At 37.1% G+C, this 24,893-nt stretch overlaps 1 protein-coding gene across 1 annotated transcript in view; it reads left to right on the top strand.

The window, feature by feature from the left end:
* The window catches only part of LOC132276912 (uncharacterized), a 32,517-nt gene extending 10,561 nt beyond the window's left edge, over positions 1–21,956 (top strand). The window contains exons 3-13 of the mRNA XM_059778553.1: positions 181–399; positions 487–713; positions 2,157–2,231; positions 2,402–2,473; positions 2,581–2,679; positions 16,553–16,624; positions 16,708–16,822; positions 19,314–19,382; positions 19,570–19,852; positions 19,926–20,010; positions 21,021–21,956. Of these exons, the coding sequence (XP_059634536.1) occupies positions 181–399; positions 487–713; positions 2,157–2,231; positions 2,402–2,473; positions 2,581–2,679; positions 16,553–16,624; positions 16,708–16,822; positions 19,314–19,382; positions 19,570–19,852; positions 19,926–20,010; positions 21,021–21,458 (1,754 nt within the window). The 3' untranslated portion in view covers positions 21,459–21,956. The remainder of the gene's footprint in view (positions 1–180; positions 400–486; positions 714–2,156; positions 2,232–2,401; positions 2,474–2,580; positions 2,680–16,552; positions 16,625–16,707; positions 16,823–19,313; positions 19,383–19,569; positions 19,853–19,925; positions 20,011–21,020) is intronic.
* Positions 21,957–24,893: the final 2,937 nt, after the last annotated feature.

Here is a 24,893-nt window from a genome sequence, read left to right as displayed (position 1 = left end):
ATACTTTATTCTTTTCTTTCCCCCCTTGTTATTGAAGCTCTATAGAGTCCCATGTTTTTTTGATTTCTTATATATATATATATATTATTTTCCTTGTGTAGCAATGTAAAAAAAATAATATTTAGATTGGTTTGTTTCTTTGATTACATCTTGCTCATTTATGTCGTTATCCTTCGGCAGAGGTGTTAAAGCAGGTTTGGGACTTATCAGATCAAGATAATGATAGCATGCTTTCTTTGAGGGAGTTTTGCATTGCTCTTTATCTAATGGAGCGGTACAGGGAAGGCCGTTCTCTTCCACCTACGCTTCCAAGTAATGTTTTGCTCGATGAGACTTTGTTGTCCTTGACTGGTCAGGTCAATGCTTCATATGGACCCACAGCTTGGGGACCCACTGCTGGTATTTATTTCAGTTGAATTTTAAGTACTTCAATCTTTCTTCCCAAAATTTTCTTCTCAGTAATTCATTCTCCTTCATTATGTTTAGGTTTGAGGCCTCAGCAAGGGATCCATGGTGCCCAGCCAGCGACACCTGCATCTGGTTTGAGGCCTTCAATGCCGATAACATTTCCTCAGGCTGATGCAACAATGCAGTTTAATCACCAGAAGGCAAGAATGCCATCAACGGAGAATTCTCATCTGAATCAACTCAGGGATGGGGAGCAAAATTCACTGAATTTGAATTCTGAAGAGCCTGCAGAAGCACAGAAGAATGTACTACCCTGCCCCCCTTTTCCCCGTGGTTCATTCCCTGCAAAATTGCTAGAATTAGAAAAAATAATTTCTCCTACTTTTTGCTTAAAATCTCCTTATCTGAATTGTTTTCTGGTTTCATGAGGCCAATAAACAAAGAAATTTCAACGTCTTGATAACAAAAACCAAGTGATGGTTAATTGAATGATACTGCAAATCCAAGAGGCTGTTCGCAAGTTGTTAAGAAAGTGAGGAAAATGCTTCCATGTTTTTGGCTGAAATTAATGGATTATGCCTGGTAAAGGCTAAAATTTGACCTGACTTATTGGGTCCATTATTATTCCACAAACTTTGAGAAACCCCCTTCAATGTTGTCTTTCATTTGACAATTAGTCATTTCTGTTGGTTGTTCCGTAACTTCTGTGAACAATTGATGAAGTTTACTTCTAATGCTATTCTAACCCATCATGGTGGAGTTCATGGTGAAGTTTTTTTCCCCCTAAAATTGTTATCAACTTGTCCCTACTCTTTGTTTGTGTATGTTCTTCATGTTATTTTTGGTTTAATGAATAATATGATGCAATTTTTAATTAATGTTTCAAGTAAATAATTCTGTTGGGAAAATACTGAAATTTGGGTGATTAGATGTGGGATTTGGGATTTCATTTACAAGACTGTCTGCAATGCATCAGTCTCAAGTTTTAATCTTAATATATTGCAAAGTTTTTTAGAAATTGATGGAACAACACGTGAAAAGAAAATGGAACCGAGTATCCCCACTTCTGAATTGAATTTTATGTGTTTGGGTATGTAGTTTTAGGTTTGATCATCAAAGTCGACCAAGAAGAACATATTTAGTTTTTGTTGTTATTTATTTATTTTTGGGAAAAAGGGGTGGGGGGGGGGGGGGGGGGGGGGGGGGGGGGGGGAGGGAGGGGAGGGGGTTGGTGTTGTTTACTGGAAGATTGCTGTTTAGTCGAACTCGATCGTGGTTTCCAGTATGAGTACTGGGCCAAGGGACAGACAACATCCCTTTCCTTCGGCAGTTCTTTTGGTTTCCCAAGGATAGAGTTAGCTGGGGCAAAGCGGCTGGATTTTCTTATTTTTCAACCTTCTATTTATTTCTTTTATTTGCAAGAATCTTGAGGTCAAGAGCAATATTAAAATTGGATTCTGTGATTTTAAATTGCAAGGATCACTTGGTCATGATTAGCTTTCTGTTTTTTTTTATTTTTTATTTTTTTATTTCTTCTTCCATTAATAATTCTTGCATTATTTAGGGGAAAAAAAGAAAGGTGGCTGTCGCACAAGCTGCAAGCTGCTGGAGGGTGTGGAAGGACCAAAAAAAAAAAAAAAAAAACTTTTTATGGAGAAACTTTAACATGCTTTCGTGGTGCCATGCAATTCTTTTAATGCAATCTTTACCATGAATGTCAACTGAGTCTCTTACTTTTGTTAATGTAGGTTGAAAATAAGGAAAAGGTTCTTCTAGATTCTAAAGAGAAGCTTGAGTTCTACAGGACAAAAATGCAGGACCTTGTGAGTGGTTCCCCTTTTTAATCCTTGGAGTCATGCATACCCAAGATGTACACATTATTTAACATTCTGCGGCCATACATTCTATAGATTCAAAGTTCATCATGTACTTATCCTAGATCACTTTTTTCCTTTTTTGTTCTTAGTTCATTTGTTTCCTTTTCTTCTCCCAGGTTCTGTACAAAAGCAGGTGTGATAATCGACTTAATGAGATCACGGAAAGGGCGTTAGCAGATAAGCGTGAGGTATTTTCTAAGATGGAAATAATTGATTCTCTCTTTTGTTGAGAAATGGATTTCTTTTTGTGCTGGAGATCTGGTTTTTGTTGACTCTGACAATGATTGTATTTCAGGCAGAGTCTCTCGCTAAGAAATATGAAGAAAAGTATAAGCAAGTAGCTGAAATTGCCTCTAAATTGTCCATTGAAGAGGCCACATTTCGGGATCTTCAGGTAGTGCATCTTTCCCTTCCTTCCTGAGAAACTCACCATTGATATGCTCTGATACCAATTGAAATGCTAAGGGTCGTTACTCTAGGCTCAGATAGTCAGAGTGTGCTTTGCCCTTACATAGATCTACAGGAGGGGTGACCTAACAATAACTGACTTTTAAAGTCTTAACGATTATATTTAAGATGCAGCAATAGCAATGATTTAAATATTGAGAGCATTAATAAAATGTCAAGCAATTACATAAACAATTTTTACACAGAAAACCCCAAGTAAAAAACTTTTTTTTTCTTTTTCTTTTTGTGCTAAGATAAAATTTATAAAGATGGAACAATTATGTACAAAAACCAAGGAGGCACACCTCCCAAAACAGGAACCTAAAACCTACAAGGCTACCAGCAGAGCAACCACCAACGTAAACACAACAAATTAACAGACCAACAGACGGACTCAAGACAAACAAAAAACCTTATCAAACTACCAAAACCACGAACACTGCATAACAGAAAGCTAAGCAGCAGGGACAGACATCCAAAACTACATAGCCCTACAAGCATAACCAAAGCAGAAAACCTTCAAATACTGATTACAAAGAAGCAGCAGAAAAACAAAGCAGCCTTTGAAAAGCAAGAAACTCAGAAAAGTTTTAGGCATGAGCTGGTAAATCCCAATTCTGAATAAACCATGGATTCTGCTTGGATGCTTTAGTCTTTTGCAGCCCTAAGCTTGCATCTGATGGCATCAATAATTTCCTGCTGGACTTGAGGAACTGGTTTAACATTTTTTTATCAAATATTCTGGAGTTTCTTTCCTTCAAACAAATTATACTGTAGCAGCCAAAATAAGATTCCCAGTGACAGCAAATAGGCTTTTCCCCTTTAACTTAGCTAAATAGGAGTTGATAATCCGGCTTAACTGGTTTGGCCATGAAGAGGGCACAGAGCTGTAATTCCAGACCATATGCAACCAGTAACAGCACGCTCAAAAAACAAATGAGAGCTGGTCTCATGCTACTGATTTAAAAAACACAGATACATGATTTATAGAACCCCATGGCGATTATTTTGTCCGTAATATATAATCTACCCTTCATTGCTAGCCACAAATTGGTAGAAAATTTAGGAGCATAAACTTTGTGCACCAGCTTAAACCATGGTCCAGCTGCTCTGGAAGGTATGATGATTACATGAGCATTTTTTACTTTAATGTCCATTCCTTGACACCTAACATCTTTTGTACCAGTATTAATTTGAATCTTCTCAGATTCTCTTCTACATTCAGATTGCTCCAACATGCTTCCTTAATAATTCCCTCATATTTAAATGTTTTCTCCAAGTCCATGAAAAATCTCCAGGAACCTTCAAAATCAAAATGCTGACCCACAGAGTGTCAGTGGAAAGCTGCAGCAGAGCCCACAAATGTTTCAGCAGAGCAGCCTTGTTCCAAACAACCACGTGTTTGATTCCTGAACCTACCTCCTTTTTTGGAAGACAAACTTCATCCCAGCACACCTTTATACCTCCAGAGAACTGATGAGTTCCTTCCCATAAGAAACTTTTCAAAAGCTTTTCAATGTCCTCAGTTATCTTCTTTGAAGGATGAATGATGGCAATCTGTATACACTAATTGAAAATAGGATAGAGTTAACTAATTGTAATTTGCCAGCAAAGGTTATAACTTTGTTAACCCAAGTCTTAATCTTCCTTGTAATCTTTTCCACCAAACATTACAATCTATGGAAGCTCAGCCAATTGAAAGTTCAGAATAGATAGGATATGAGCGCTTGATCATCAACTCCAGCCATAAAAGCCATGCTCTAGAGGGATGTGGGAATGAATCTGAAGCAAAGCTAAACTTATCCATAGTGGACTTTAAAATTGTAATGAGATTCACATTACCTGCACAAAAAATCATTGAATTACCAACAAAGGAGAAATTTGTAATCTGAAGCTTGCTGCATCTCAAATGGTAGTCAAAACCAGAACTGAGAGCCACTTCCTTTTGAATAAATAGGCTTAGAGCCTCCATGGCAATCACAAAAAGGTTGGGAGAAATGGGGTACCCTGCCTAAGCCCCCCCTACTGCAACCAAAATACCCATTTAACTCACCATTTATCACCACTGGGAATTTAACTGACACTAGATATGCTCTAATCCACAGGATAACCACTGCAAGAAATACCATAGCTTCAAGCACTTGTAATGGAAATTTCCATTTTAAGCAAGGTTGTCGAGATTGGGACCGTAAGATCAGATCGGGGACCGGAAATTTCTCCAAAACTAGTGGAAAAACAACTCAAACTAAATTTCTAATTAAAAAAATCTATAAAATAAATAAAAAATAAGCCCAAAGCACAAAAAAAAAATATAGAAATGCCACTCCAAACATATGTAACATATATCTAGGGATAAGTTCATACAAACATCTAAGAACCAGATGCAGACATCTACAATATGAGTTATAACATTTGTATTTATCCACTTTAAGAACAGCATGATCATACAAATTAACAATAGGCAACCACCCAACATTTATACAAAATACAAATTAACAGCTTAACATCATCATGCAAACTTGCGAAAATTAAGTTTTTAGTTCATATTTTACTGAAAAAACAACTGGCAATAGCCCAATAATTGGACAAAATACAAATTAATAACAGCTTAAATCATCATGCAAATTTGTAAAAAATCTCATCTTCAGATTCTTCAGGAAAAAGAAAAACGGATGGATAAAACTTAAAAGTAACAAAAGTGGAAAATAACATAGAAAAGGAACAAAGGGATATAACAGAGGGAGAACCAACAATCTCTCTGATTTTTGTTTTTAAAAAAGGGGATAAATAAAGATGCGGTTTGTGCTGGCTGGAGTTTGCTGGAGCTCACCGGAGGTCAAAATAGCCAGAGAGCTGCTGTAGTGGGTCTTTGTGGGAGAGAAATTTTGATCCCTGGCTCTATTTTGATTTTGAAGTTTCTAAGTTCTAACCTTTTTTTTTCCCATGTCTTTTTATGCAATTGGGCTACCAAAAGGTTGGGCTTCTTACCCTATAGGCCCAACCAACTTTAAAAATAAAGAAACAAACCTAGAATGTAGAATCACTGGGATCACATAGGATCGTCCGATCCTAGGATCCCACCTGCAATCCGAACGATTCGACAATGATACTACTAGGAAACAATCTTTGGTGCTATCTAGATCGATTGTGTGATATGGGATCAAAGGATCGTATGATCCTAAGATCAGGATTGCGATTTTAACAACCATGATTTCAAGAGAATCATAAGCTTTCCTCACATCTATCTTCATAGCACCTAGGATTCCCCTTGTTTATGATAATTCCTTAACTAGTCTTCAGCTAGCAGAATGTCGTCAGAAATGTACCTCCCATAGACAAAAGCAGATTGGGTATTAGAGATACAACTAGGAAGCACCAAATTGATTCTATTGGCAGTGATTTCAGAAACACATTTACAAAGTGTATTGCAGCAGGAAATTGGCAGGTGCTTTAGAGGGATTAGTGCATATAGGAACAACAGAACAAGGAATGATGATAGAATTTCATTCAGTCAACATCTTACCAGAAGAGAAGAAACAAATTTTTTTGAAGAAGGAAGCTTGAAATCCATCTGGCCCTGGGGCCTTACCAGATTTAAGATCAACATAACCTTTCTCACTTCCTATTCAGCTAGCATACTCTATTGGTCTTTATTTAGGTGGGAATATGGTAGTTTAGCGTCATTCAAATTGTAATTCCTGCCATTAGACTATAATAATTTCTCATGGCAATTGACAATGTTCTGTTCAATTCTACTGCCATCTTCAGCAGTAATTACACCAATGCTGTAAATAGCCTTTTTTCGGTTAATGGACAACAAATAGAATTTAAAATTTTTTCCCCCTAGTCTTAGCCATTGGACTTTAAAATTCTGCTTTAACTAACTTTCTTCGGCTTTGGAATCATGATAGAAAATTTGCATAGCTTCTCTCTCCTCAGCTCTTAAAGCACCATCCAAAGGGTTTGCATCCAGTTTCTTCTGAATAGTTAACAACTGTTCTCTTTCTTTAAAACTTTGACAGAGATATTCTCTTACTTTTTTTTATTTAGAGATTTTAACTCATGCTTTAGCATTTTCAACTTCCAAGAAACTCTGAACATAGGATAGCACAGGGTTATTGTCAGCCTATGAAGCACCGACACGGCTATCATAGGCTGCGTACTAGTGTCGGACATGTGTCCGACGCGGACAAGCATGTCAGAAGCTCGGACAAGTGTTCGACACTCCCAAATCGTGTCCTGTATTTTTTAATTAAACGGACACGGCCGGACACCGATTGGACACGCTGGAAGAGTCGCCGGACATCAATTGGACATGCCTGAAGACACGCCGGAGACTTTTCTTTCTTTTTAAAATAGAGAGGAAGAAGATAAAGAAGCAGCCAAAGAGAAAACAAGATAAAGAGAAAGCAAGCCGGAGAAGATCAGAATCTATCATTGACCTGGGTATCAAATATTAATATATATATATATATATAACTAAATTGATTTATAGGTTTACATATACATATACCCAAATCATATGAATATATCCATTCATAAAGATCTGAAAAATGAAGATGGAGGAGATAATAGATAATACACTAATACAATGTTGTCAATTTTAGGGAATCCATTCATGCTAACACAAAGTAAGTCTCAAACCCTTAATTATACAACAACATAGTATCAATTTCACAATTAAATTATTGACAAGATTACACAAGAACTTCATAATTACAACAATTAGAAATCACTAGGATTTAAATCACCTCCAAATGAAATAATATCAATACAAGAAGTAAATCACGTACAAGCCTTTAACAACATGAAACCCTACGTTAGTTACATACAATATTCATCTATATGCGATCCTAGAATTTAAATAACATGCACACAATGTATATTAACCTCAAAAGACACATTAAAACACTAAGGGTATAAACATAAAACATCCCCTACCTCACTAGAGAATTGTATCTCTAGAAACCTCAAAGAAATGGAAGCAAAATGGAAATCCAAGCTAAGGTGTGGTAGACAAGGGTGAGGGGAAGCTTTTGTCTTCCAAGTGCAAGACCAAAAGATGAGGGCAAGGAGCTTGAAATCAAAGCTATGGAGGCTAGGGTTTCGAGGCCTTTAATGGAGTCTAGGTGTGAGAAATGAGGAAGGCAAAGAAAAATACAAGAAAGTCCACTAACTAAAATAGTTGTAAAGCTAAAAAACCTATACTAACACCACCTCTCTCTCTCTCACACACACACATCACACCCCTCCACTTGTCATGATCTTAGGCCTCCTCACAACGTTTAATCACAAACCTACACTTGTCAAAATCCTAAGCTTCCAAGTGTTCCACCCAAAAGTCAACTAGTGGACCAAGGAAAAGGTGACACTTGTCATACTTTTCACAAATTGCAAAATGGTCCCTCTTCTAAATATCTCACAAAAATAATTACAAAAAGGTCCCTAAAACAAAATATCTTAAAAAGTTAATTACACAAATAATCCCAAAAAAAGAAAATGTTTTCGAAGAAACTATGCATTTATACCCCTAGAAAATAAAATTAAAATAAGCATGCTTCTCTACACAATTAAGTCATGCATCGACAGTAAAATAAAATAAAGCAAATGCGTGCGGTGACGGAAACCGATTCTGGACACCAAACCTACCTCGGGTTCTATAAAACTCTAAGGTAACGCGAAAAGGAATAAAGAAATAAATAAATAATAAATAAATAAATAAAAATGCCGGAAAAAGGGAAAAAGATGACACGGTCATCACAACCTCAACAGAATAGTAGAACAGGATTAATACGATCTTTACAAATCACTTCCTTCTCCTTCCTCTTAACTTAAATCCATCTACTCTGAACCTTCTTCCCAACATCCAAGACCCCACCACTACTCTTTGCAAGTTTTTGACAATTAGTGTTCGAGTGCCCAAATACCTTGCATTCAATGCAAACAGATGGCACCATTGGAATTCAACTTTTATTGGGATCCATTCATTATCGTCCACATATAGATCAATTTCGGTAGGTAATTGCTTGCTAGCTCCACCTCAACACATATTTGAGCAAAGGATATCCTTTTCTTTTCCTCAGAATCATCTGGTCAGCATATAGGGGGATCCCAACCGAGCTAGCAATGTAAATCAGACCATCCTCATTCCAGTTGGATTTTATGAATCTTAACCCACAAAGGTATCTTCTTTAGATCTTCCTTTACTAGTTGCAGCTTTGGACTCCATTTTCATAGAATCAGATGCCTATCCGAAAAACGTCAAGGCCCTTTATCCAAAATAGCATCCATAGCTTGCAATCTGAGAATCAAAAGAAGAACCCTTGCCTATTTGCTATGACTGCCACCAAACCTTTCTTATCCCATAATCACCTTGTAATACTGTTTATGGTGAAAAATGGAAGTTTTTTGTCAATAAATTGTCCAACAAGGCAATCATCCCATTCTTTACACCCAACTTCTTCTTCTTCTTCTTATTTTTAAATATATATATTTTTAATTATTATTATTATATTTTTTTTGGTCAGGTAAGTACTTGCGCACACATTGCCAATGCCAGGCTCGAACCGCTTCCCTCCTCTATGAGAGTAGGGAGGTTATACCATTGGGCTAAAGACCCATTGGTTATCTACGCATAACTTTAGCTATAGATTTAGGAGGCTTGATACCAATATCATCTCTTTATTTATGTTTTATTTTTATAAGTAAAGTACATTAGAAAACCGCTCAAGAGGGGAGTGCATCCCGCTTACAAACGAAAGGACCGTTATAGTCTCGGGTACCCAAAAACAACAAAAGCTCATCGTCAGAGTCTGTCTCCTTCAAGCATTGTAAGCACAAATTTTTTTTTTGACATTTTACATTTTATTAGCGTTCAAGCGGGGAATGCAGCTCGTAAAAACTACACGAGGACCGAATAGGGCCCCTCAATTATCAATATATCCAAAAAAAATCAACTATCTCCCCCAAATATTTACAATTTTTCCAATATACCCACCAAAAAAGAGAACTAATAATGTAGAATTTCAACGCCCCAATTAGGGCTGCAAACGAGCCGAGCTGTTTGCGAATGGCTCTTGCTCGGCTCGTTAATTACTTGGCTTGAGCTCGGCTCGTTAATAAGTGAACCGAGCTCGAGCCGAATTATAAGGCTCGATTTATAAACGAGTCGAGTTTGAATATTAGTAGACTCGACTCGTTTGTTCATGAACCGTTCATGAACTAGGCTCGATAATGCGTTCACGAATATACTCGATTATAATATATATATATATACACACACATACCCAATTATAATATATACAAAAGTTGGGGTCAGATTGTAATTGTATGTAGCACATTTATATGTAGATATATATATTTATGTTGGGGTCAGATTGTAATTGTATATAGAGTTTGTGGTTATTATGCAAAGAATATTTTAGGGTTGATGGAATAAGAAAGGCCGCCTCCATCTGCTCTCTCTCTCTCTCTCATGTATTTTGCAACTAGTGAACCCTATTCCTTAACCATTCTCCTCTGCATACCTAACCACGACCTAACCTAAACATTCCCAACCAGCAAAATCGGCAACTACGAGTCAATTCCCACGACACATAACACGAACTAATAACCACTGGTCGGTGACCAAAAATCCGACAACACTCAAGCAATTGATATCCATGTACGTTACTGTATATCTCTTCCTTTTCTTCTTTATTTTTTCAAATTTCTCTTTCATCTTCTCCCCTTTCTGCTCTTATATATACATATACGCTATTGTATGCTTTGATTCCATGAAAGTTAATGTATATCTCTTCTAGTTTATGTGTCTTCACAAATTTCTCTATCTTTTCCCCTTGCTGCTCTTATATATGTATATACCTATGCTCGTAAACGAGCAATCGAGCTCGGCTTGATTATATTCGAACATTGGCAAACCGAGCTCGATTAGTGTTGGTGAGAGCTTGATCAATCACGAGCCGAGCTCGGACACTCCCTTCAGTTTGCCGAGTCGAGCCCAAACACTCCAAAGCTCGGCTCGTTTGCAACCCTAGCCCCAATAGAAGTCTCCTTGCCATCAAAGTATCTATTATTCCATTCTCTCCATAGACACCACCAAACACATAGGGTGCAATCCTCCAAAAATCACAAGCTTGGGAACCAATGTATAACTTCTCTAAGCCTCTATTGTGACTTTTGAGGACCAAGGCACGACCCACTAAATCCCAAACAGACTCAAAAGCAAACCCAACTCTCCTGGGCCACTGGACAATGCAAAAGAAGGTGGTTAATCGTCTCTTCATCTTTCTTGCACATGCAACACCAATTGACAATAATTTGTCCCTTCCTCCTTAGGTTATTCAGAGTCAAAATCCTCCCCAAAACTACCGTCTAAGCAACGAAGTCTACCTTGAGAGGGGCTTTAGTGAGCCAAATTGCCTTCCACGGAAAGAAAGGCCTCGAAACATTTGAGAGACTCGGACTCCTACAGAAAGAGCTAACATGGAACCTCCCCTGAGAAGAGGTCAGCCATGCCCAGAAGTTGGACCCTCTGCCACTCACATTTTGACGGTAGGGCAGCTCCAAAAACCCCATGGCATCTTCCAACTCCCAATCCTGGAGGTGCCTTACCAAACCGCGCATCCTAGGTCAGACTCCCTCTAAAGCTGGTAATGTCAGCAACCAAGGCCTATCTATCTTGAGCAATCTGGAAAATCCTAGAGAAGGAGCATGCCAATGAGCGGTCTCCACAAAATGTTTTGCTAAAAACAAAGGTCTCTACCATCCAAAGCCTAAATTTGATGCGTTTAGAAAATTTATCTTATCCCTTTCTGATGAATTTCCAAATGCCAACCCCTTCCAGGGCTCCTCACGACTAAAGAGCTCCAACCGCCCCTCTTCTCCCCAAATCTGCAAGAGATAATCCTCCTCTAAAGCATGTTTCTTGATGTAGAACAGCTCACTCACAATTATTTGAGCATACAGGATCTTTGCAAATCAGGGAGGCTGAAAAGGTAAGGAGAATAGAAGAAAAAAGGCTACGTTTGATGTGCAAGAATGGAATGGAATGCAGCTCAGAATGGAATGAAAATGAGAATAGAATGGAATGAGAATATTATTCCATTGTTTGGTGTGACACGGTGAATCGTTATGGAATGAAATGATTATTACCATTCTATTGTTTGGTTTACCATCATTAAATTTGGAATGGAATGATTTTTGTCAAAAATACCCTTTTCAATGGCATTTCTTTTTAATAAAAATCTAATTAATATTCTAACGATGAATTATGGAATGTTATAAGATGCCCAATACTGCCATTAAAAAAAAAATAAAGAAAAACCTTAAAATAAAATAAAATATTATTTTTGACTCCAAATGATTGTTAATTTTTATTTTATATTATCATTGCTCCATATATAAATGTTCGAAGAGAGAAAGATGGAGAAATCACACAAACGTTTTAACACAAAGATATGAAGAAAAGAAAAAGAAAAAAAAAAAAAAAAAGTGATATACATAGAAGATAAAGATATTAATACTTGCAATTTGGTTGAAAATCCTGTAACTTTTTCTCAATGGCAGCCTGGGTATATTCAAAAGAGATGGAAGGTGAAAGACCTTTACCACGTCTAATAAAGAAGTTGAAAAATGGAATGTGAAATATTTTTTAATCTATACAATTTTTTTTTGCTTTATTGGAATGTGATGAAGGCCTTTTTAGGAATATTACAAAAATATTTAATCTTACTGTGGAATGGAATGGCCATTCCATAGGTTTAGTAATAGAATGAATTTTCATTTTCTGGAATGGATTTTCATTCCAATTGAATGGCCATTCCATTTCATTCCTGCATACCAAACAAATGAATGGTTGAAATGGGCATTCTATTTTATTCCATTCTTGCACACCAAATATAGCATAAATAAATAAATAAGGAAAAGTCAAAAGGATATTTGGTGTAGTTGCCAACAGTAGAATATATTATTCTCCATTGCAAGAATTAAGGAGGATTCAGAAAATAAATAAGAAGATTTGGTGTAGTTGCCAATAATAGAAGATATTATTCTCCATTGCAAGCTTTAAGGAGGATTGTGCTCCATCAAATCTCAGATTTCCTCTTTAATATTATTTCACGCATGCTTTTTTATTTTATTTTATTTTATTCATCTTATTTTTGACTTGCCTATATAAAGGCAAGAGGTGTAAGTCTACAAACATCATCATTATCAATATAATTTCAGTTTCTCTCTTGTGAGTGTGTTCTTTGTGAATTTAAGGGTTTAATCCTGTTCTTTATCATTTCCGCTATGTTAGTTGGTATCAGAGTCTAATTCTAACAGCTTTGCAGAATAATAAACTGTTCATTACTATGAAGAAGTGTAGCTTTGTGACCCCAAGCCTAGTGTTCCTCGGCTATGTGGTTTGTAGTGATGGCATTTAGGTAGATGAGGAGAAGGTGAGGGCCATTCCAGAGTGGCTACGCCAAAGAATGTGGGAGAAGTACACAGCTTTCATGACTTAGCCACGTTCTACCGAAGGTTCATCAAGAACTTCAGTAGAGTTGTGGCTCCCATCATAGAATGCATGAGGGTAGAGGAAGCTGAGATGAGTTTTGCCTTAATCAAGGAAAAACTGTCAGCAACCCCGATCTTAGTCCTTCTAGATTTTGAGAAGCTATTCCAAGTGGATTTTGATGCCTCAATAGTGGGAATCAGAGCAATTCTATCACAAGAAGGAAGACCAGTAGCGTTTTACAGTGAGAAGTTGAGTGAAGCACACAAGAAGTGGACTACTTATGAGTTGGAATTCTATGCGGTGGTGCAAGCTTTGCATACGTGGGAGCATTATCTTGTCCAGCGAGAGTTCGTGCTATTTACAAATCACCAGGCATTGAAATCAATTAACAATCAAAGCAGTGTTAATTGGATGCACGCACGATGGGCAGCTTATATCCAACGATTCACCTTCTCGCTAAAACACAAGTTAGGCCAACAAAATAAAGTTGCAGATGCACCAAGTCGGAGAATAGCTTTCTCAGTGACTATGAGGGCTGAAATCACAGGGTTCGAGTGCCTAAAGGAGTTATATGAGGTAGACGAATATTTTGGCCAAGCCTGGGCAGCGTGTAAAATGAGCCAATCCTGTAAAGGGTTGCACATGCAGGAAGGATTTCTCTTTAATGGCAATCAATTGTGTATTCCATGGAGTTCTTTGCGGGAGCAAGTGGTTCGTGAATTGCATGGAGGAGGATTAGGAGGACATTTGGGGTGTGATAAGACGCGAGAGTTGGTAAAAGAACGGTATTATTGGCCGTAACTCTAGCGTGACGTGGAGAACCATGTGCGGCGGTGCTCAATCTGCCAAACTAATAAAGGTTAATATTGGTCTTTACACACCGCTGCCTATTCCAGATGCTCCATGGGAGGATTTATCCATGGATTTTGTTCTAGGGTTGCCGAGGACGCAACAAGGAGCAGGCTCTGTTTTTGTGGTGGTCGATCGATTTTCCAAGATTTCCCATTTTATTGCATTCTAGAAGATGAACGATTAGTCCAAATGGCCAATATGTTCTCTAAGGAGGTGGTTCGTTTACATGGGGTGCCACAGTCCATTACCTCAGATCGTGGCACCAAGTTCATGTCTCACTCTTGGCGGACTTTATGGAAGAGATTCGATACCTCTCTTAATTTCAGTAGCACCAGTCACCCTAGACTGATGGCCAAACAGAGGTGGTGAATAGGACCATTGGAAATCTAATTCGCTGTATATCAAGAGAGAAACCAAAACAGTGGGATCTTGCTCTTGCCCAGGTAGAATTTGCTTACAATTGCATGGTTGACAGGTTCACTGGCAAATCCCTGTTTGCGGTTATGTATTGTTGTTCTCCAAAAGTTGCTTTGAATTTGGTATCCTTACCGAAGTTGCTGGGGAATAGTGTTGCTGCAGAAAAAATGGCTGAGCACATTAGGACTATTCAGGAGTGTCAAGAAACATCTGGAGGAAACTAACGCCAAATACAAGGCTACAGCTGACGAGACGAAGGAAAAGAGTATTTGGAGAAGGGGACTTGGTTTTGGTGTATCTAAGAAAAGAGAGGTTTCTAGTGGGAACATACAACTATTGTACCAGGTTCTGAAGAAAATCAATGACAACGCCTATGTGATTGATTTACCTGCTGACATGGCCATTTCTTCTACCTTCAATGTGGCTGACATACATGAATATTATCCGTTAGATTTGGGTAACTAGGGGACGAGTTCTTTTTACGCAAGGGAGACTGATGTAGAACAGCTCGCTCACAATTATCTGAGCATACAGGATCATCGTAAATCAGGGAGGCTGAAAAGGTAAAAAGAATAGAAGAAAAAAGTAAATAATTAAGGAAAAGTCAAAAGGAGATTTGGCGTAGTTGTCAATAATAGAAGATATATTCTCCATTGCAAGAATTAAGGAGAATTCAGAAAATAAATAAGAAGATTTGGTGTAGTTGCCAATAGTAGAAGATATTATTCTCCATTGCAAGATTTAAGGAGGATTGTGCTCCATCAAATCTCAAATTTCCTCTTTAATATTATTTCACGCATGCTTTCTCTCTTTTTTTTGTTCTTATTTTTGACTTGCCTATGTAAAGGCAAGAGATGTAAGTCTACATACATCATCATTATCAATATAATTTCAGTTTCTCTCTTGTGAGTATGTTCTTTGTGAATTCAATGGTTTAACCTTGTTCTTTCTCATTTCTCTACGTTATTTCTCCACTCCAAATCTCCACAACCACTTCCTTATAAGACACTTATTAAAAGGTTCTAGTTTCCTGATCCCCTGGCCGCCTGTATGTATCAGCCTGCACACTTGCTGCCAACGGACAAGATGGTATTTGAACTCCTTCCCCATGCCGCCCCAAAGGAAGTTATGCTGAAGCCTCTCTATTCTCTTTTCCACCGAAGAAGGAATCTGAAAGAGAGATAGGAAGACTCGACTACATGCTTTTCATTAGAGTGACCTTCCCACCCTTCGAAAGCAACTGCTTCGTCCGCCCCGCAAGCCTCCTCTAGAACCTCTCAACAACGGGATAGGGAAAGATCCAACCATGCAACAAAGGATGTCAGCCAAATCATCGATCTCTGTAGCCTCCCCTACTGGAACCAATACACTCTGACCCACATTGACCTTTAGACTGGAGACCACCTGAAATAAAATCAAAAGACCCTGCAAATATGTCATCTGATACTCATCTGCATCACAGAATACTAGTGTCATCTGCAAACAGCAGGTGGGCGATCTCCAATTGAGTGGGAACCCTAAAATGTTTCATGAAATAGATGAAGGCATATAATCCCTAATTTGGTGAGAAAAAAAATTCAGTTGGTGAATTACTATTTACCCTTTTATTCTTCTAATACTTTGTCTTCACAGTCCATGGATCTGAAGTAAATTCTAGTTCTAACTAACTAATCCAACTTTTGAAAATAAAACCAAAATTACAGACTCTGATTTTTGTTACGGTACTTGTCGCAACTATAGTTCTAATAATCTCACTTCCAAATTGTGGTTGCCTAGAAGATGTTCCAACTGTGCAGGCTACCTGTAATATCCATACTAGGTTCATTACTGGTGCAGTTGATGTATCCTTGACCTGTGCCAATTGTAATTTTGTTTTACAATTGACCATCTCAATATCCTTATTTCCTTTATTCATATTTTCTACATGTTTTTTGTGGACTGCCCCCATCATTTGTTACAATAAGTATGCCTTGGATTACAACCATTTTATATAAGATTTACTTTAAGAACTTCTATTAATTGATGTAAATTGTACTTGGTGTATTTCTAGGGGAGGAAGACGGAGTTGCATCAGGCAATCATTAACATGGAACAAGGTGGCAGTGCAGATGGTATCCTTCAGGTAACTGTAACCACTTAGCTATAATGTTATATGGCGATCTTATATGAAGCAGTCCAACTTTGAATGTTTTTTGGTTTGTACAGGTTCGTGCTGATCGTATACAGTCAGATCTTGAGGAGCTAATGAGGGCTTTAACTGAACGTTGCAAGAAAAATGGAATACATGTCAAGTCAGCTGCACTATTTGAACTTCCCATTGGTAGCTTCATTCCCTCTTAATTATTGTTCTTATTTATTTATTTTATTTGTGCTTCTTATTAATCCCACAATATTGTATAGCTTCAGATTCCCCCCACACTTACATAATGCTGTGCTTTGTCATTTATATTCCTTTCTATAGGATTTTCATTATGTTCCAAGTTCCATTTATCTTTCTAAATTTTTCCCCTCGGTTGGGATTTGAGAAGTATAATTAAATATGCTTAAGCAAGTGACTTGGTTAATTCTAGTTGAAATAAGTTTAATAACTCATCAAGTAAAAGCTTGGGTTGACGAGCATAAGGTCACGGACACTTCTATGAGGTGTCATGTCCGTTTTGGATAGCGACACTTCATGGACATTCCTTGATACGTCTCCAACATTTCATGACCGTGTCCATAATTTAAATATAATTTTTATTATTTTGGACACTTGCTCGACACATCTCGGATACTTTGTCAACTTATTTTGGACACCCACATTCTGTCTTTATATAAAACAAATATATGGCAGTACTAGATATAACATTATGAACATATATCAAATTGCCCCACCTCTTTTTCTTTAAAAAATTGACATTCAACATATGTCATAGTATGTAAGAAGAACAAAAACATAACTACAATGACAGGATACAATAGTAATATCATAAATAATAAAAGAATATTCAAATAGCTTCACCTTCTAACTTATGTAACTTTAGTATAGAAATTATAAAGTAATTAAAGTTATATAATTGTCTTTCTTAATAAATATATAAATAAAAAATTATATTTATATTCGTCGTGCCCACTCCGTGTTCGTGTCCTACTATTTTAGAATTTGACATGTCGGTGTATCTGTGTTGTATCATGTCCGTGTCCATGCTTCCTACGTAGTCACTTCGTGCAAAATAATGCCAAAGGTTTCATCTGACTCTAGTCTTCCCTTTGTAACATCCCGCGTAGGCGGGAACAACACTGAATAATGGCCGCCTTTTTTATTGTCATGCACTTATCCAAATTATTTTGTGTTATTTTCTATGGACACGTGTTGCCCCTGTTCTTCTTTCTTCTTTTTCTTCGGTGTAGTTGCTTCTGATTAGCTTTTACTAAGGGGCCATATACTAACAGGAAGTGATTTCTACTTCTACTTTCATCAAAAGTAAAATCATGATTTTAATTTCATTTGCTTTCTTGGATCTAAAATAGAAAGTAAAATCAAGTTCATTAATGCGCATTGTTTTCAAAATTTTGAAAGTAAAATAACAAAAGTAAGTTCAATAATTTTGTTTTTATTTTTGTTTTTTGGATTGCTGTAGTTGTAATTTTTTTCAAATGATAAGCAAGCATAACTTATAGCTTGAACAGGAGGGTCACTAAATTCCTTTTGGCGTAGGTAATGGTAAATACAGTCTTGGACTTGTTCACGTTCCTTCTTTTGCATGTGATGGTGGATTTTTAATTCACAGAACCATTGCTGCTTGCAAGTTTGGTGAAACTTAGCAGCTGAAATTACAGAAAAAAAATTGCCTCCATCCTAGGCAAGATTGCCTCCACAAAGTTCTTGCAAATTCCAAGCAAGGAAGATTTGGATTGTTATCCAAATACAGGACCAAGCTGAAATATAAGATAATATCACAAATACATCTGATTTACGCAGAGAATTTAGAAATCCTTTCAAAAGTGAGAACATGAGGTAAAATAAATTTTGCTTCTCTGGGTGTAGCCAATCTTTCTGTGTCCAGTTGAATAAACAACCCAACCCAACAACAAAATGATAAGAAATCAATTTGGGGTTTCTGAAGCATCCACGACTGTAAATCTTCAACCAAGAAGAAAACTTGTATAAGATTCATCATGAAAAGGCCAAGAAATTGAGAAACTTCACACATATGAGAAGAGAGAAAGAGATAAGTTTGAGAGAGGAAAAACACTTGCAGATCTGTAGGCTGCCAAACAGTATTGGGTTTAAGGTATACATAATTAACCTGTCCTTTAATATTTTGAGCTTCATTACTTTCTATGTATCCTTCCTTGTACATAGTTCAGCTTAGAAATAGAACTGTTTGTTTTTTGGTGTCTCTAGATCATCAATTTTCAATTTCTCCTTCTTTGTCTTCCTAGTTTTGTTAGTTCCTACTTACCTTAATTCTATTGATTGTTGAGTTTTTATCTAGATCTCTCTTTTAGCATATTTACACCTATTTTAGCTTTATGAATTAAAACGATGTAATCACTGATCAGATCATAAGCACACACCATGGAATCTCATCAATAAGTTGTATAGTTAGTTCATTAATGACTGATGCAAAAGAGAGAATTTCCGTAACCAACGTAATAAAACTACAATAGGTGAAGAGATAAGCTCATATTATTCTCTTTTCTTAGAAATGAGAGGGCAAAACTTTGATTTTGCTGCCTTATAAGTATCTCAATATTTACTTGGTACTTTTCTCCTGGGATGCTCTTGTATACTCAAGAACTTTCTTTTGAAATGATCATTTGTCAAGGCTGGCAACCTGGAGTCCCGGAGGTAGCTGCTGTTTGGGATGAAGATTGGGATAAGTTTGAAGACGAAGGTACGGCGTCCTTAGTTTTGACATGAGATCTTATTAGGTCCTTTCATTTTTGTAGTTCATTTTATTTTCTTCTTCTTTTTCTGTCTAACAATGGTGTCAACTTTACTCCAAATGTCTGACGGGTATATTTATAAATTGCATATATCTCACAGCACATGTTTTTCTTATTCTAAATTTGTACTTTCAGGATTTTCTTTTGATGTTGGTATGCCTCCAAAAACCAAATCCACGTCTGTTTGGAATGAAAATTCTTCTCCAATTGATAGTCTATCCCCTGATTCATTGTCACATGCTGATGACAAATCGGAGAAACTTTTTGCTAAAGGGGAACCTGCCCTTGAGAGTGAAGATGAATTGGCAAAAAGCCCACCTGGCAGTCCAGTGAGACAAGCGGCATTTGAGATCCCATCTCAGGAATATTCTGAAAACCATTTCAGAAAGAGCCCTGAAGCAGATACAGAAACCCATAGGTATGGGTGGATTAATTTCTTTTTGTACTTGTTCAGTTACAATGGTTGTTCTGAATCCTAACTTTGTGGACAGGAGTTTTGATGAACCGAGTTGGGGTACCTTTGACAACAACGATGACATAGATTCAGTGTGGGGCTTTAATGGTGTTGGCACTAGAGTAAGTTGACTCTTTTGCACATTTGTGCCCCTCATATTACTGTGCTTTCTACATCATAGAAGTTGGCATTTGGAGCATGTTCATTATTTAGCTTATTTTTGGCTGGTCAAGACTTATTTATGAATTCTTGCCACACTTTCATTAAATGGCATTTATGCATACCGAGTGTAGTGACTAGAATAGATAGGGTTACTACTGAAGGTGAGAGAGAAATTAGGTGTAACACCCATTGGTGAGAAAATCTGAGAGTAGACTTAGATGGTTTGGACACGTACATCAGAGACCTAGAGAGGCGCTAGTCAAAAGAGGAAGACTGGCTGTAATAGAAGGTAAGAGACGGAGAGGGCGACCAAAAATAACATGGGATGAGGTTGTTAAAAATGATTTTATAAAGTTAAATATAGCAGGTGAAATGGCAAGTAATAAAAAAGCTTGGAGAGAGAATTCATGTGGCTGACCCCATTCATATAGGATTAAGGAAAGGGTGACGACGACGATGATGTTTTAATAGGGAATTAAATGCCATCAGGTTGTAAATGATAGAAGGCAACATGGCAACTTGGAGAAGTGTTCAATGTTTGATCTGGATAGATTTGCTGACCTTTTTAATACATACTGGACAAGCAGTTTCATTGATTGAACTTGTGGAATGGTGGTTTGATTTCTTTGTGTGTGTGTGTCCGGCATGTAATAATACAAAGAGGATTATTCTTCTATGCTCGGACTGACCGGTGATGTGACGTAATCTGCGTCTCTTCTATCAGCATCACACTATTATTCGTGAACCACTGCCGCCACCACTACCATCACCATCATCATCATCAAATTTGTTGTTTTATGCGGAAAAGCATATCAAACTGAAACTTAAATTCTTGGAGTAGCTTAATAATGTTTAACTTGCTGGTAATAATTGTATGCTGTGTAAGATAATGCTATTCTGGTAGCTGCTGTAGGGATCTGGTTGTTTCCTTTGGATCTATTTTTGGCATCTAACTGATTTTATCTTGCAGAACTCGGATCACGAGAAGCATGGAGAGAAGTATTTCTTTACATCTGGTGACTTGGACATAAATCCAATAAAAACCGAATCTCCCAATGCAGATGGCACGTTTGAGCGGAAAAGCCCGTTTACCTTTGAGGATTCTGTTCCTAGTACTCCATTTTCCAGGGCTGGTAACTCTCCACCGAGGTACAGTGTGGGATCGGTGGACCCATTCTTTGACAATAGCTCAAGGTTTGATTCCTTCAGCATGAATGACCATGGATTTTCTCCTCGACGAGATACCCTCACAAGGTTTGACTCCATAGACAGCAGCAGAGGCTTCGACCATAGTCGAGGGTTCTCTTCTTTTGATGACGCGGACCCATTTGGCTCAAATGGTCCTTTTAAGGTCTCAACAGAGAGTCAAACAGCAAAAAAAGGTTCTGATAATTGGAGCTCTTTCTAGCTGGGTAATTCATACTCTTCACTACAATTGTCGATTTTCTTCGTATGGATGTGGTGGCATTTTCTCCATGTGTTATATAGTCTGTAAAAGGAGTTCCACAAAAACAGGCAGCGTTGATTGATGTCTTGTTGGTACTGGTCCTGCTGTGTTATATATTATCCCTGGATTTCCAAATGAAAAACAAAGTTCATGTTTCTCCTTTACAGTACGACTACCCTCTCTCTCTACCCCGAACACCACCAGGGAAAAAAGAACAGAAGAAAAGAAAGAATTCCTGTATGAGCTGCAGCCCTCGTGTATTCTTCTTATCATGTATTTCTTTTGTAACTGTGGCTTGATACCTGTATTTGTATTGTGGTTTGTCACTCTCAAGTTTAGAACTCCATATATTTTTTATTCATCGTTTTCCTCCGTGAGGAATAAGAAGACTTGTGAAAGAGCTTCTTTAGACTTGTTATTTGTTAATAACACGAGAAAGTTTAAAGATTGATTGATACACACCGGCATGGGAGGAAGTTGTGTGTTTTAAAGTAGAGATAGAATGTGGTATCAGGAAAGTACTGGTCTAGTTGGTTCAGTTATCATGAATACTATTTCTAGACTTTTGTGAAGATAATAGTTTTCAAAGAACCATGGATGATTGTATTTGAAACTTTTTTGACTGTCTTTCTAGAACAAATTCTAGAAAATTACTGTATTAAAAAGAAATGGAGCATAATTTATACTCCCTCCGTCCCAAATTAGGTAAGGTGACACTTAATTTGGGACGGAGAGGTGACACTTAATTTGGGACGGAGGGAGTATATAATTTGCTTCTTGTTTAATTTAGCGATTTATCAGTTTAGACCAAAATATTGTTTTATAGGTTCTGTAATTTATAAGTTTCCATCTGGTTGTATTGTAAATGTTGGGGGATATTTTAAACTTTTTGTGACGCCTTTTTTTTAATAATCTTGTTAGCTGCTACTAGCATAAGGCCGAAATGAAATATTGGTAGTCTTATGTGCTCAAACCTAGAAAGGTAGGGGTGGTTTGGTCAATTCATGGCAGCTTCATGAATTGACCATTGGTTTTGTCTCTGCTTTTCGAAATTAGATTATCATGTTTTAGTATGAGAACCCGCAACTAGTTAAAAGAATTCACACCCAGGTGGTTTCAGTCGACTAAAACTGTGTTTGCCGATTGACAATTGTGTTTCAGCCGACTGAATTCTGGTTTCAGCCGATTGAAACTCATGTTTCCTGCAGAAGTATTTTAATCCCCGTAATTTGATAATTTTTCAAAACAGTGAGGTTTTGTCGCGCCGCCCCCTTGGACCCTAGGCGACGTTAGAGTAGTTCGCGTAAGGTATCATGCTACGTCGATATTAATAATGGGAAAGGATAAATAAATCTCATACTATGTGCTATAAATGTTATTAAACATAATGTGGATGGGGAATGTATAAACTTCATATGGTATGTGCTATAAATGATATTTATCATGTTATGGATTGGATGTAATATGGAACTACTATGGGTTGACTATCAATGCAATCTTGCAAGTACCTTTTGGCATGATTGAGTTACCCGGGTACATGGTTTAATTTAAGGCATAGTTGATTTGCCTAGGTATGGTTGAGTTGCTTGTTACTTTATACATATATTTGCTATCTTATGTTTATGGGTTATTATTGGGATGGTTTTGGTTAGAGATGATGGGTTTATTGGTTCTCTGATTGGGCAGTAGTATAGAGGACTTGCTCGTGGATTTGACTCATCTTTTGTTGTTATTTCAAGTCCATGTTAGTTTCAGTCACAGGGTTGAGGACTCAGCGCTCATGAGATTATTGTCATCATCTATTCTTTTGGTTGTTTAAGGCATGGTTGATTTGCTTAGGTATGGTTGAGTTGCCTATTACTTTATACATATATTTGCTATCTTATGTTTATGGGTTATTATTGGGATGGTTTTGGTTAGAGATGATGGGTTTATCGGTTCTCTGATTGGGCAGTAGTATAGAGGACTTGCTCGTGGATTTGACTCATTTTTTGTTGTTATTTCAAGTCCATGTTAGTTCCAGCCATAGGGTTGAGGACTCAGTGCTCTTGAGATTATTGTCATCATCTATTCTTTTGGTTATTACAGTGTAGGGACTTACTATTATTATTTTTAGATTTTAAGAGTTTATGAATAGTACTTTTAGTTTTGGATTTAGGGGTCCTTGAGTTAGGAGATTTCCGAAGTTGCAATAAATGGAGTTCAAGGATTTATGGATGTTGGAATTATTTAATGCTAGTTTTTTCCTTCCGCCTTTATTTATTTCATTATTGCATGTTATACTCTGTGCTTGTTTATTATCAAGTGTTCGATATCTCCTAATTTTTATACGTAAGCCTGACCAACTTATATGTAGAAATTAGGGAGTGTCACAAAGAGTATACGTGATTCCTGAGTGTATACATGTAGCCTCAAAAGGGATGATGAGCGAGTGAGTGGGGTTTTGACATGTTGTTGTATATTCTTTTTCTTGATTCATAATAATGAAATTTCTCTCTCCATGGACGTAGTCCTAAAGTTGGGTGAACTATGTTCTGTTGTGCGTGAATGTATATGATTGTTATCTCTATATATGCTTGTGTTGATGTGATGTGATAAGATGATACTTCCGCTGTGTGTGTGATGAAGGAGGGACTAATTCTTCCATTTGTTTGTTTTTTGTTTTTTTCATAATCAAGTAGATTTCATATCATTGGATAGGAAAAAATTAGTACTCACTCTGTTCCAAAAGAACATCTCTTGTGGGGAGTATAGAATTTTAAGGGGACACGTGGGACAAGCATTGTCCCTCTTGGAAAGTTACTAGCTTGTCCTTTTAAATTTTGAATATTCAAATTTGAAATTTTAAACTCTAAGAATATATAAGAAAAAGTAAGACTTATTTTGTTTGAAAAAGGAAAGTATATAATTATTTTGGTTACCCCAAAAATAAAAAATGGTTACTTGTTTTTTTTTTTTTAATTTTTTTTTTGGAATGGAGGGATTATATGATAAAATGAGGGTGTACCCTCATATCACAACTCTTGGAAAATGGAGTAGGACCATTTCCAATACAAAAATAATTCACAACAACAAACTAAAACCAAATCACCAACTGGACTGCATTATGCATTGTAAGGTCCATTGCGTCCATAGACAAAAACCAAGCATGCCTCGCAACCTCAGCAACAGAGCTTTGGTCCCCATTTGGGAAAGGATCTTCGGCATTTGGGTCTCTGCATTCGCCTATGCATTTATAGAAACGATAACGTTTTGCTCTTTTTAAATGAGGCTATGCTAAATTACCCAAACATCAAGTTAACAAACTTTATAAAATAATTGGCAAAAAAAACCTCTTTAACAAATAATCTCCCTTAATTAAAATTTGCCTTTTTAAACTATTGATTTGTTATAATT

Source organism: Cornus florida, unplaced genomic scaffold (assembly GCF_030987335.1).
Source record: "Cornus florida cultivar Cherokee Brave unplaced genomic scaffold, ASM3098733v1 CherokeeBrave_3.0.0_Hap2_Chr10, whole genome shotgun sequence".
Taxonomy (NCBI): Eukaryota; Viridiplantae; Streptophyta; class Magnoliopsida; order Cornales; family Cornaceae; genus Cornus; species Cornus florida.
This window is presented reverse-complemented; position numbering and strand designations above follow the sequence as displayed.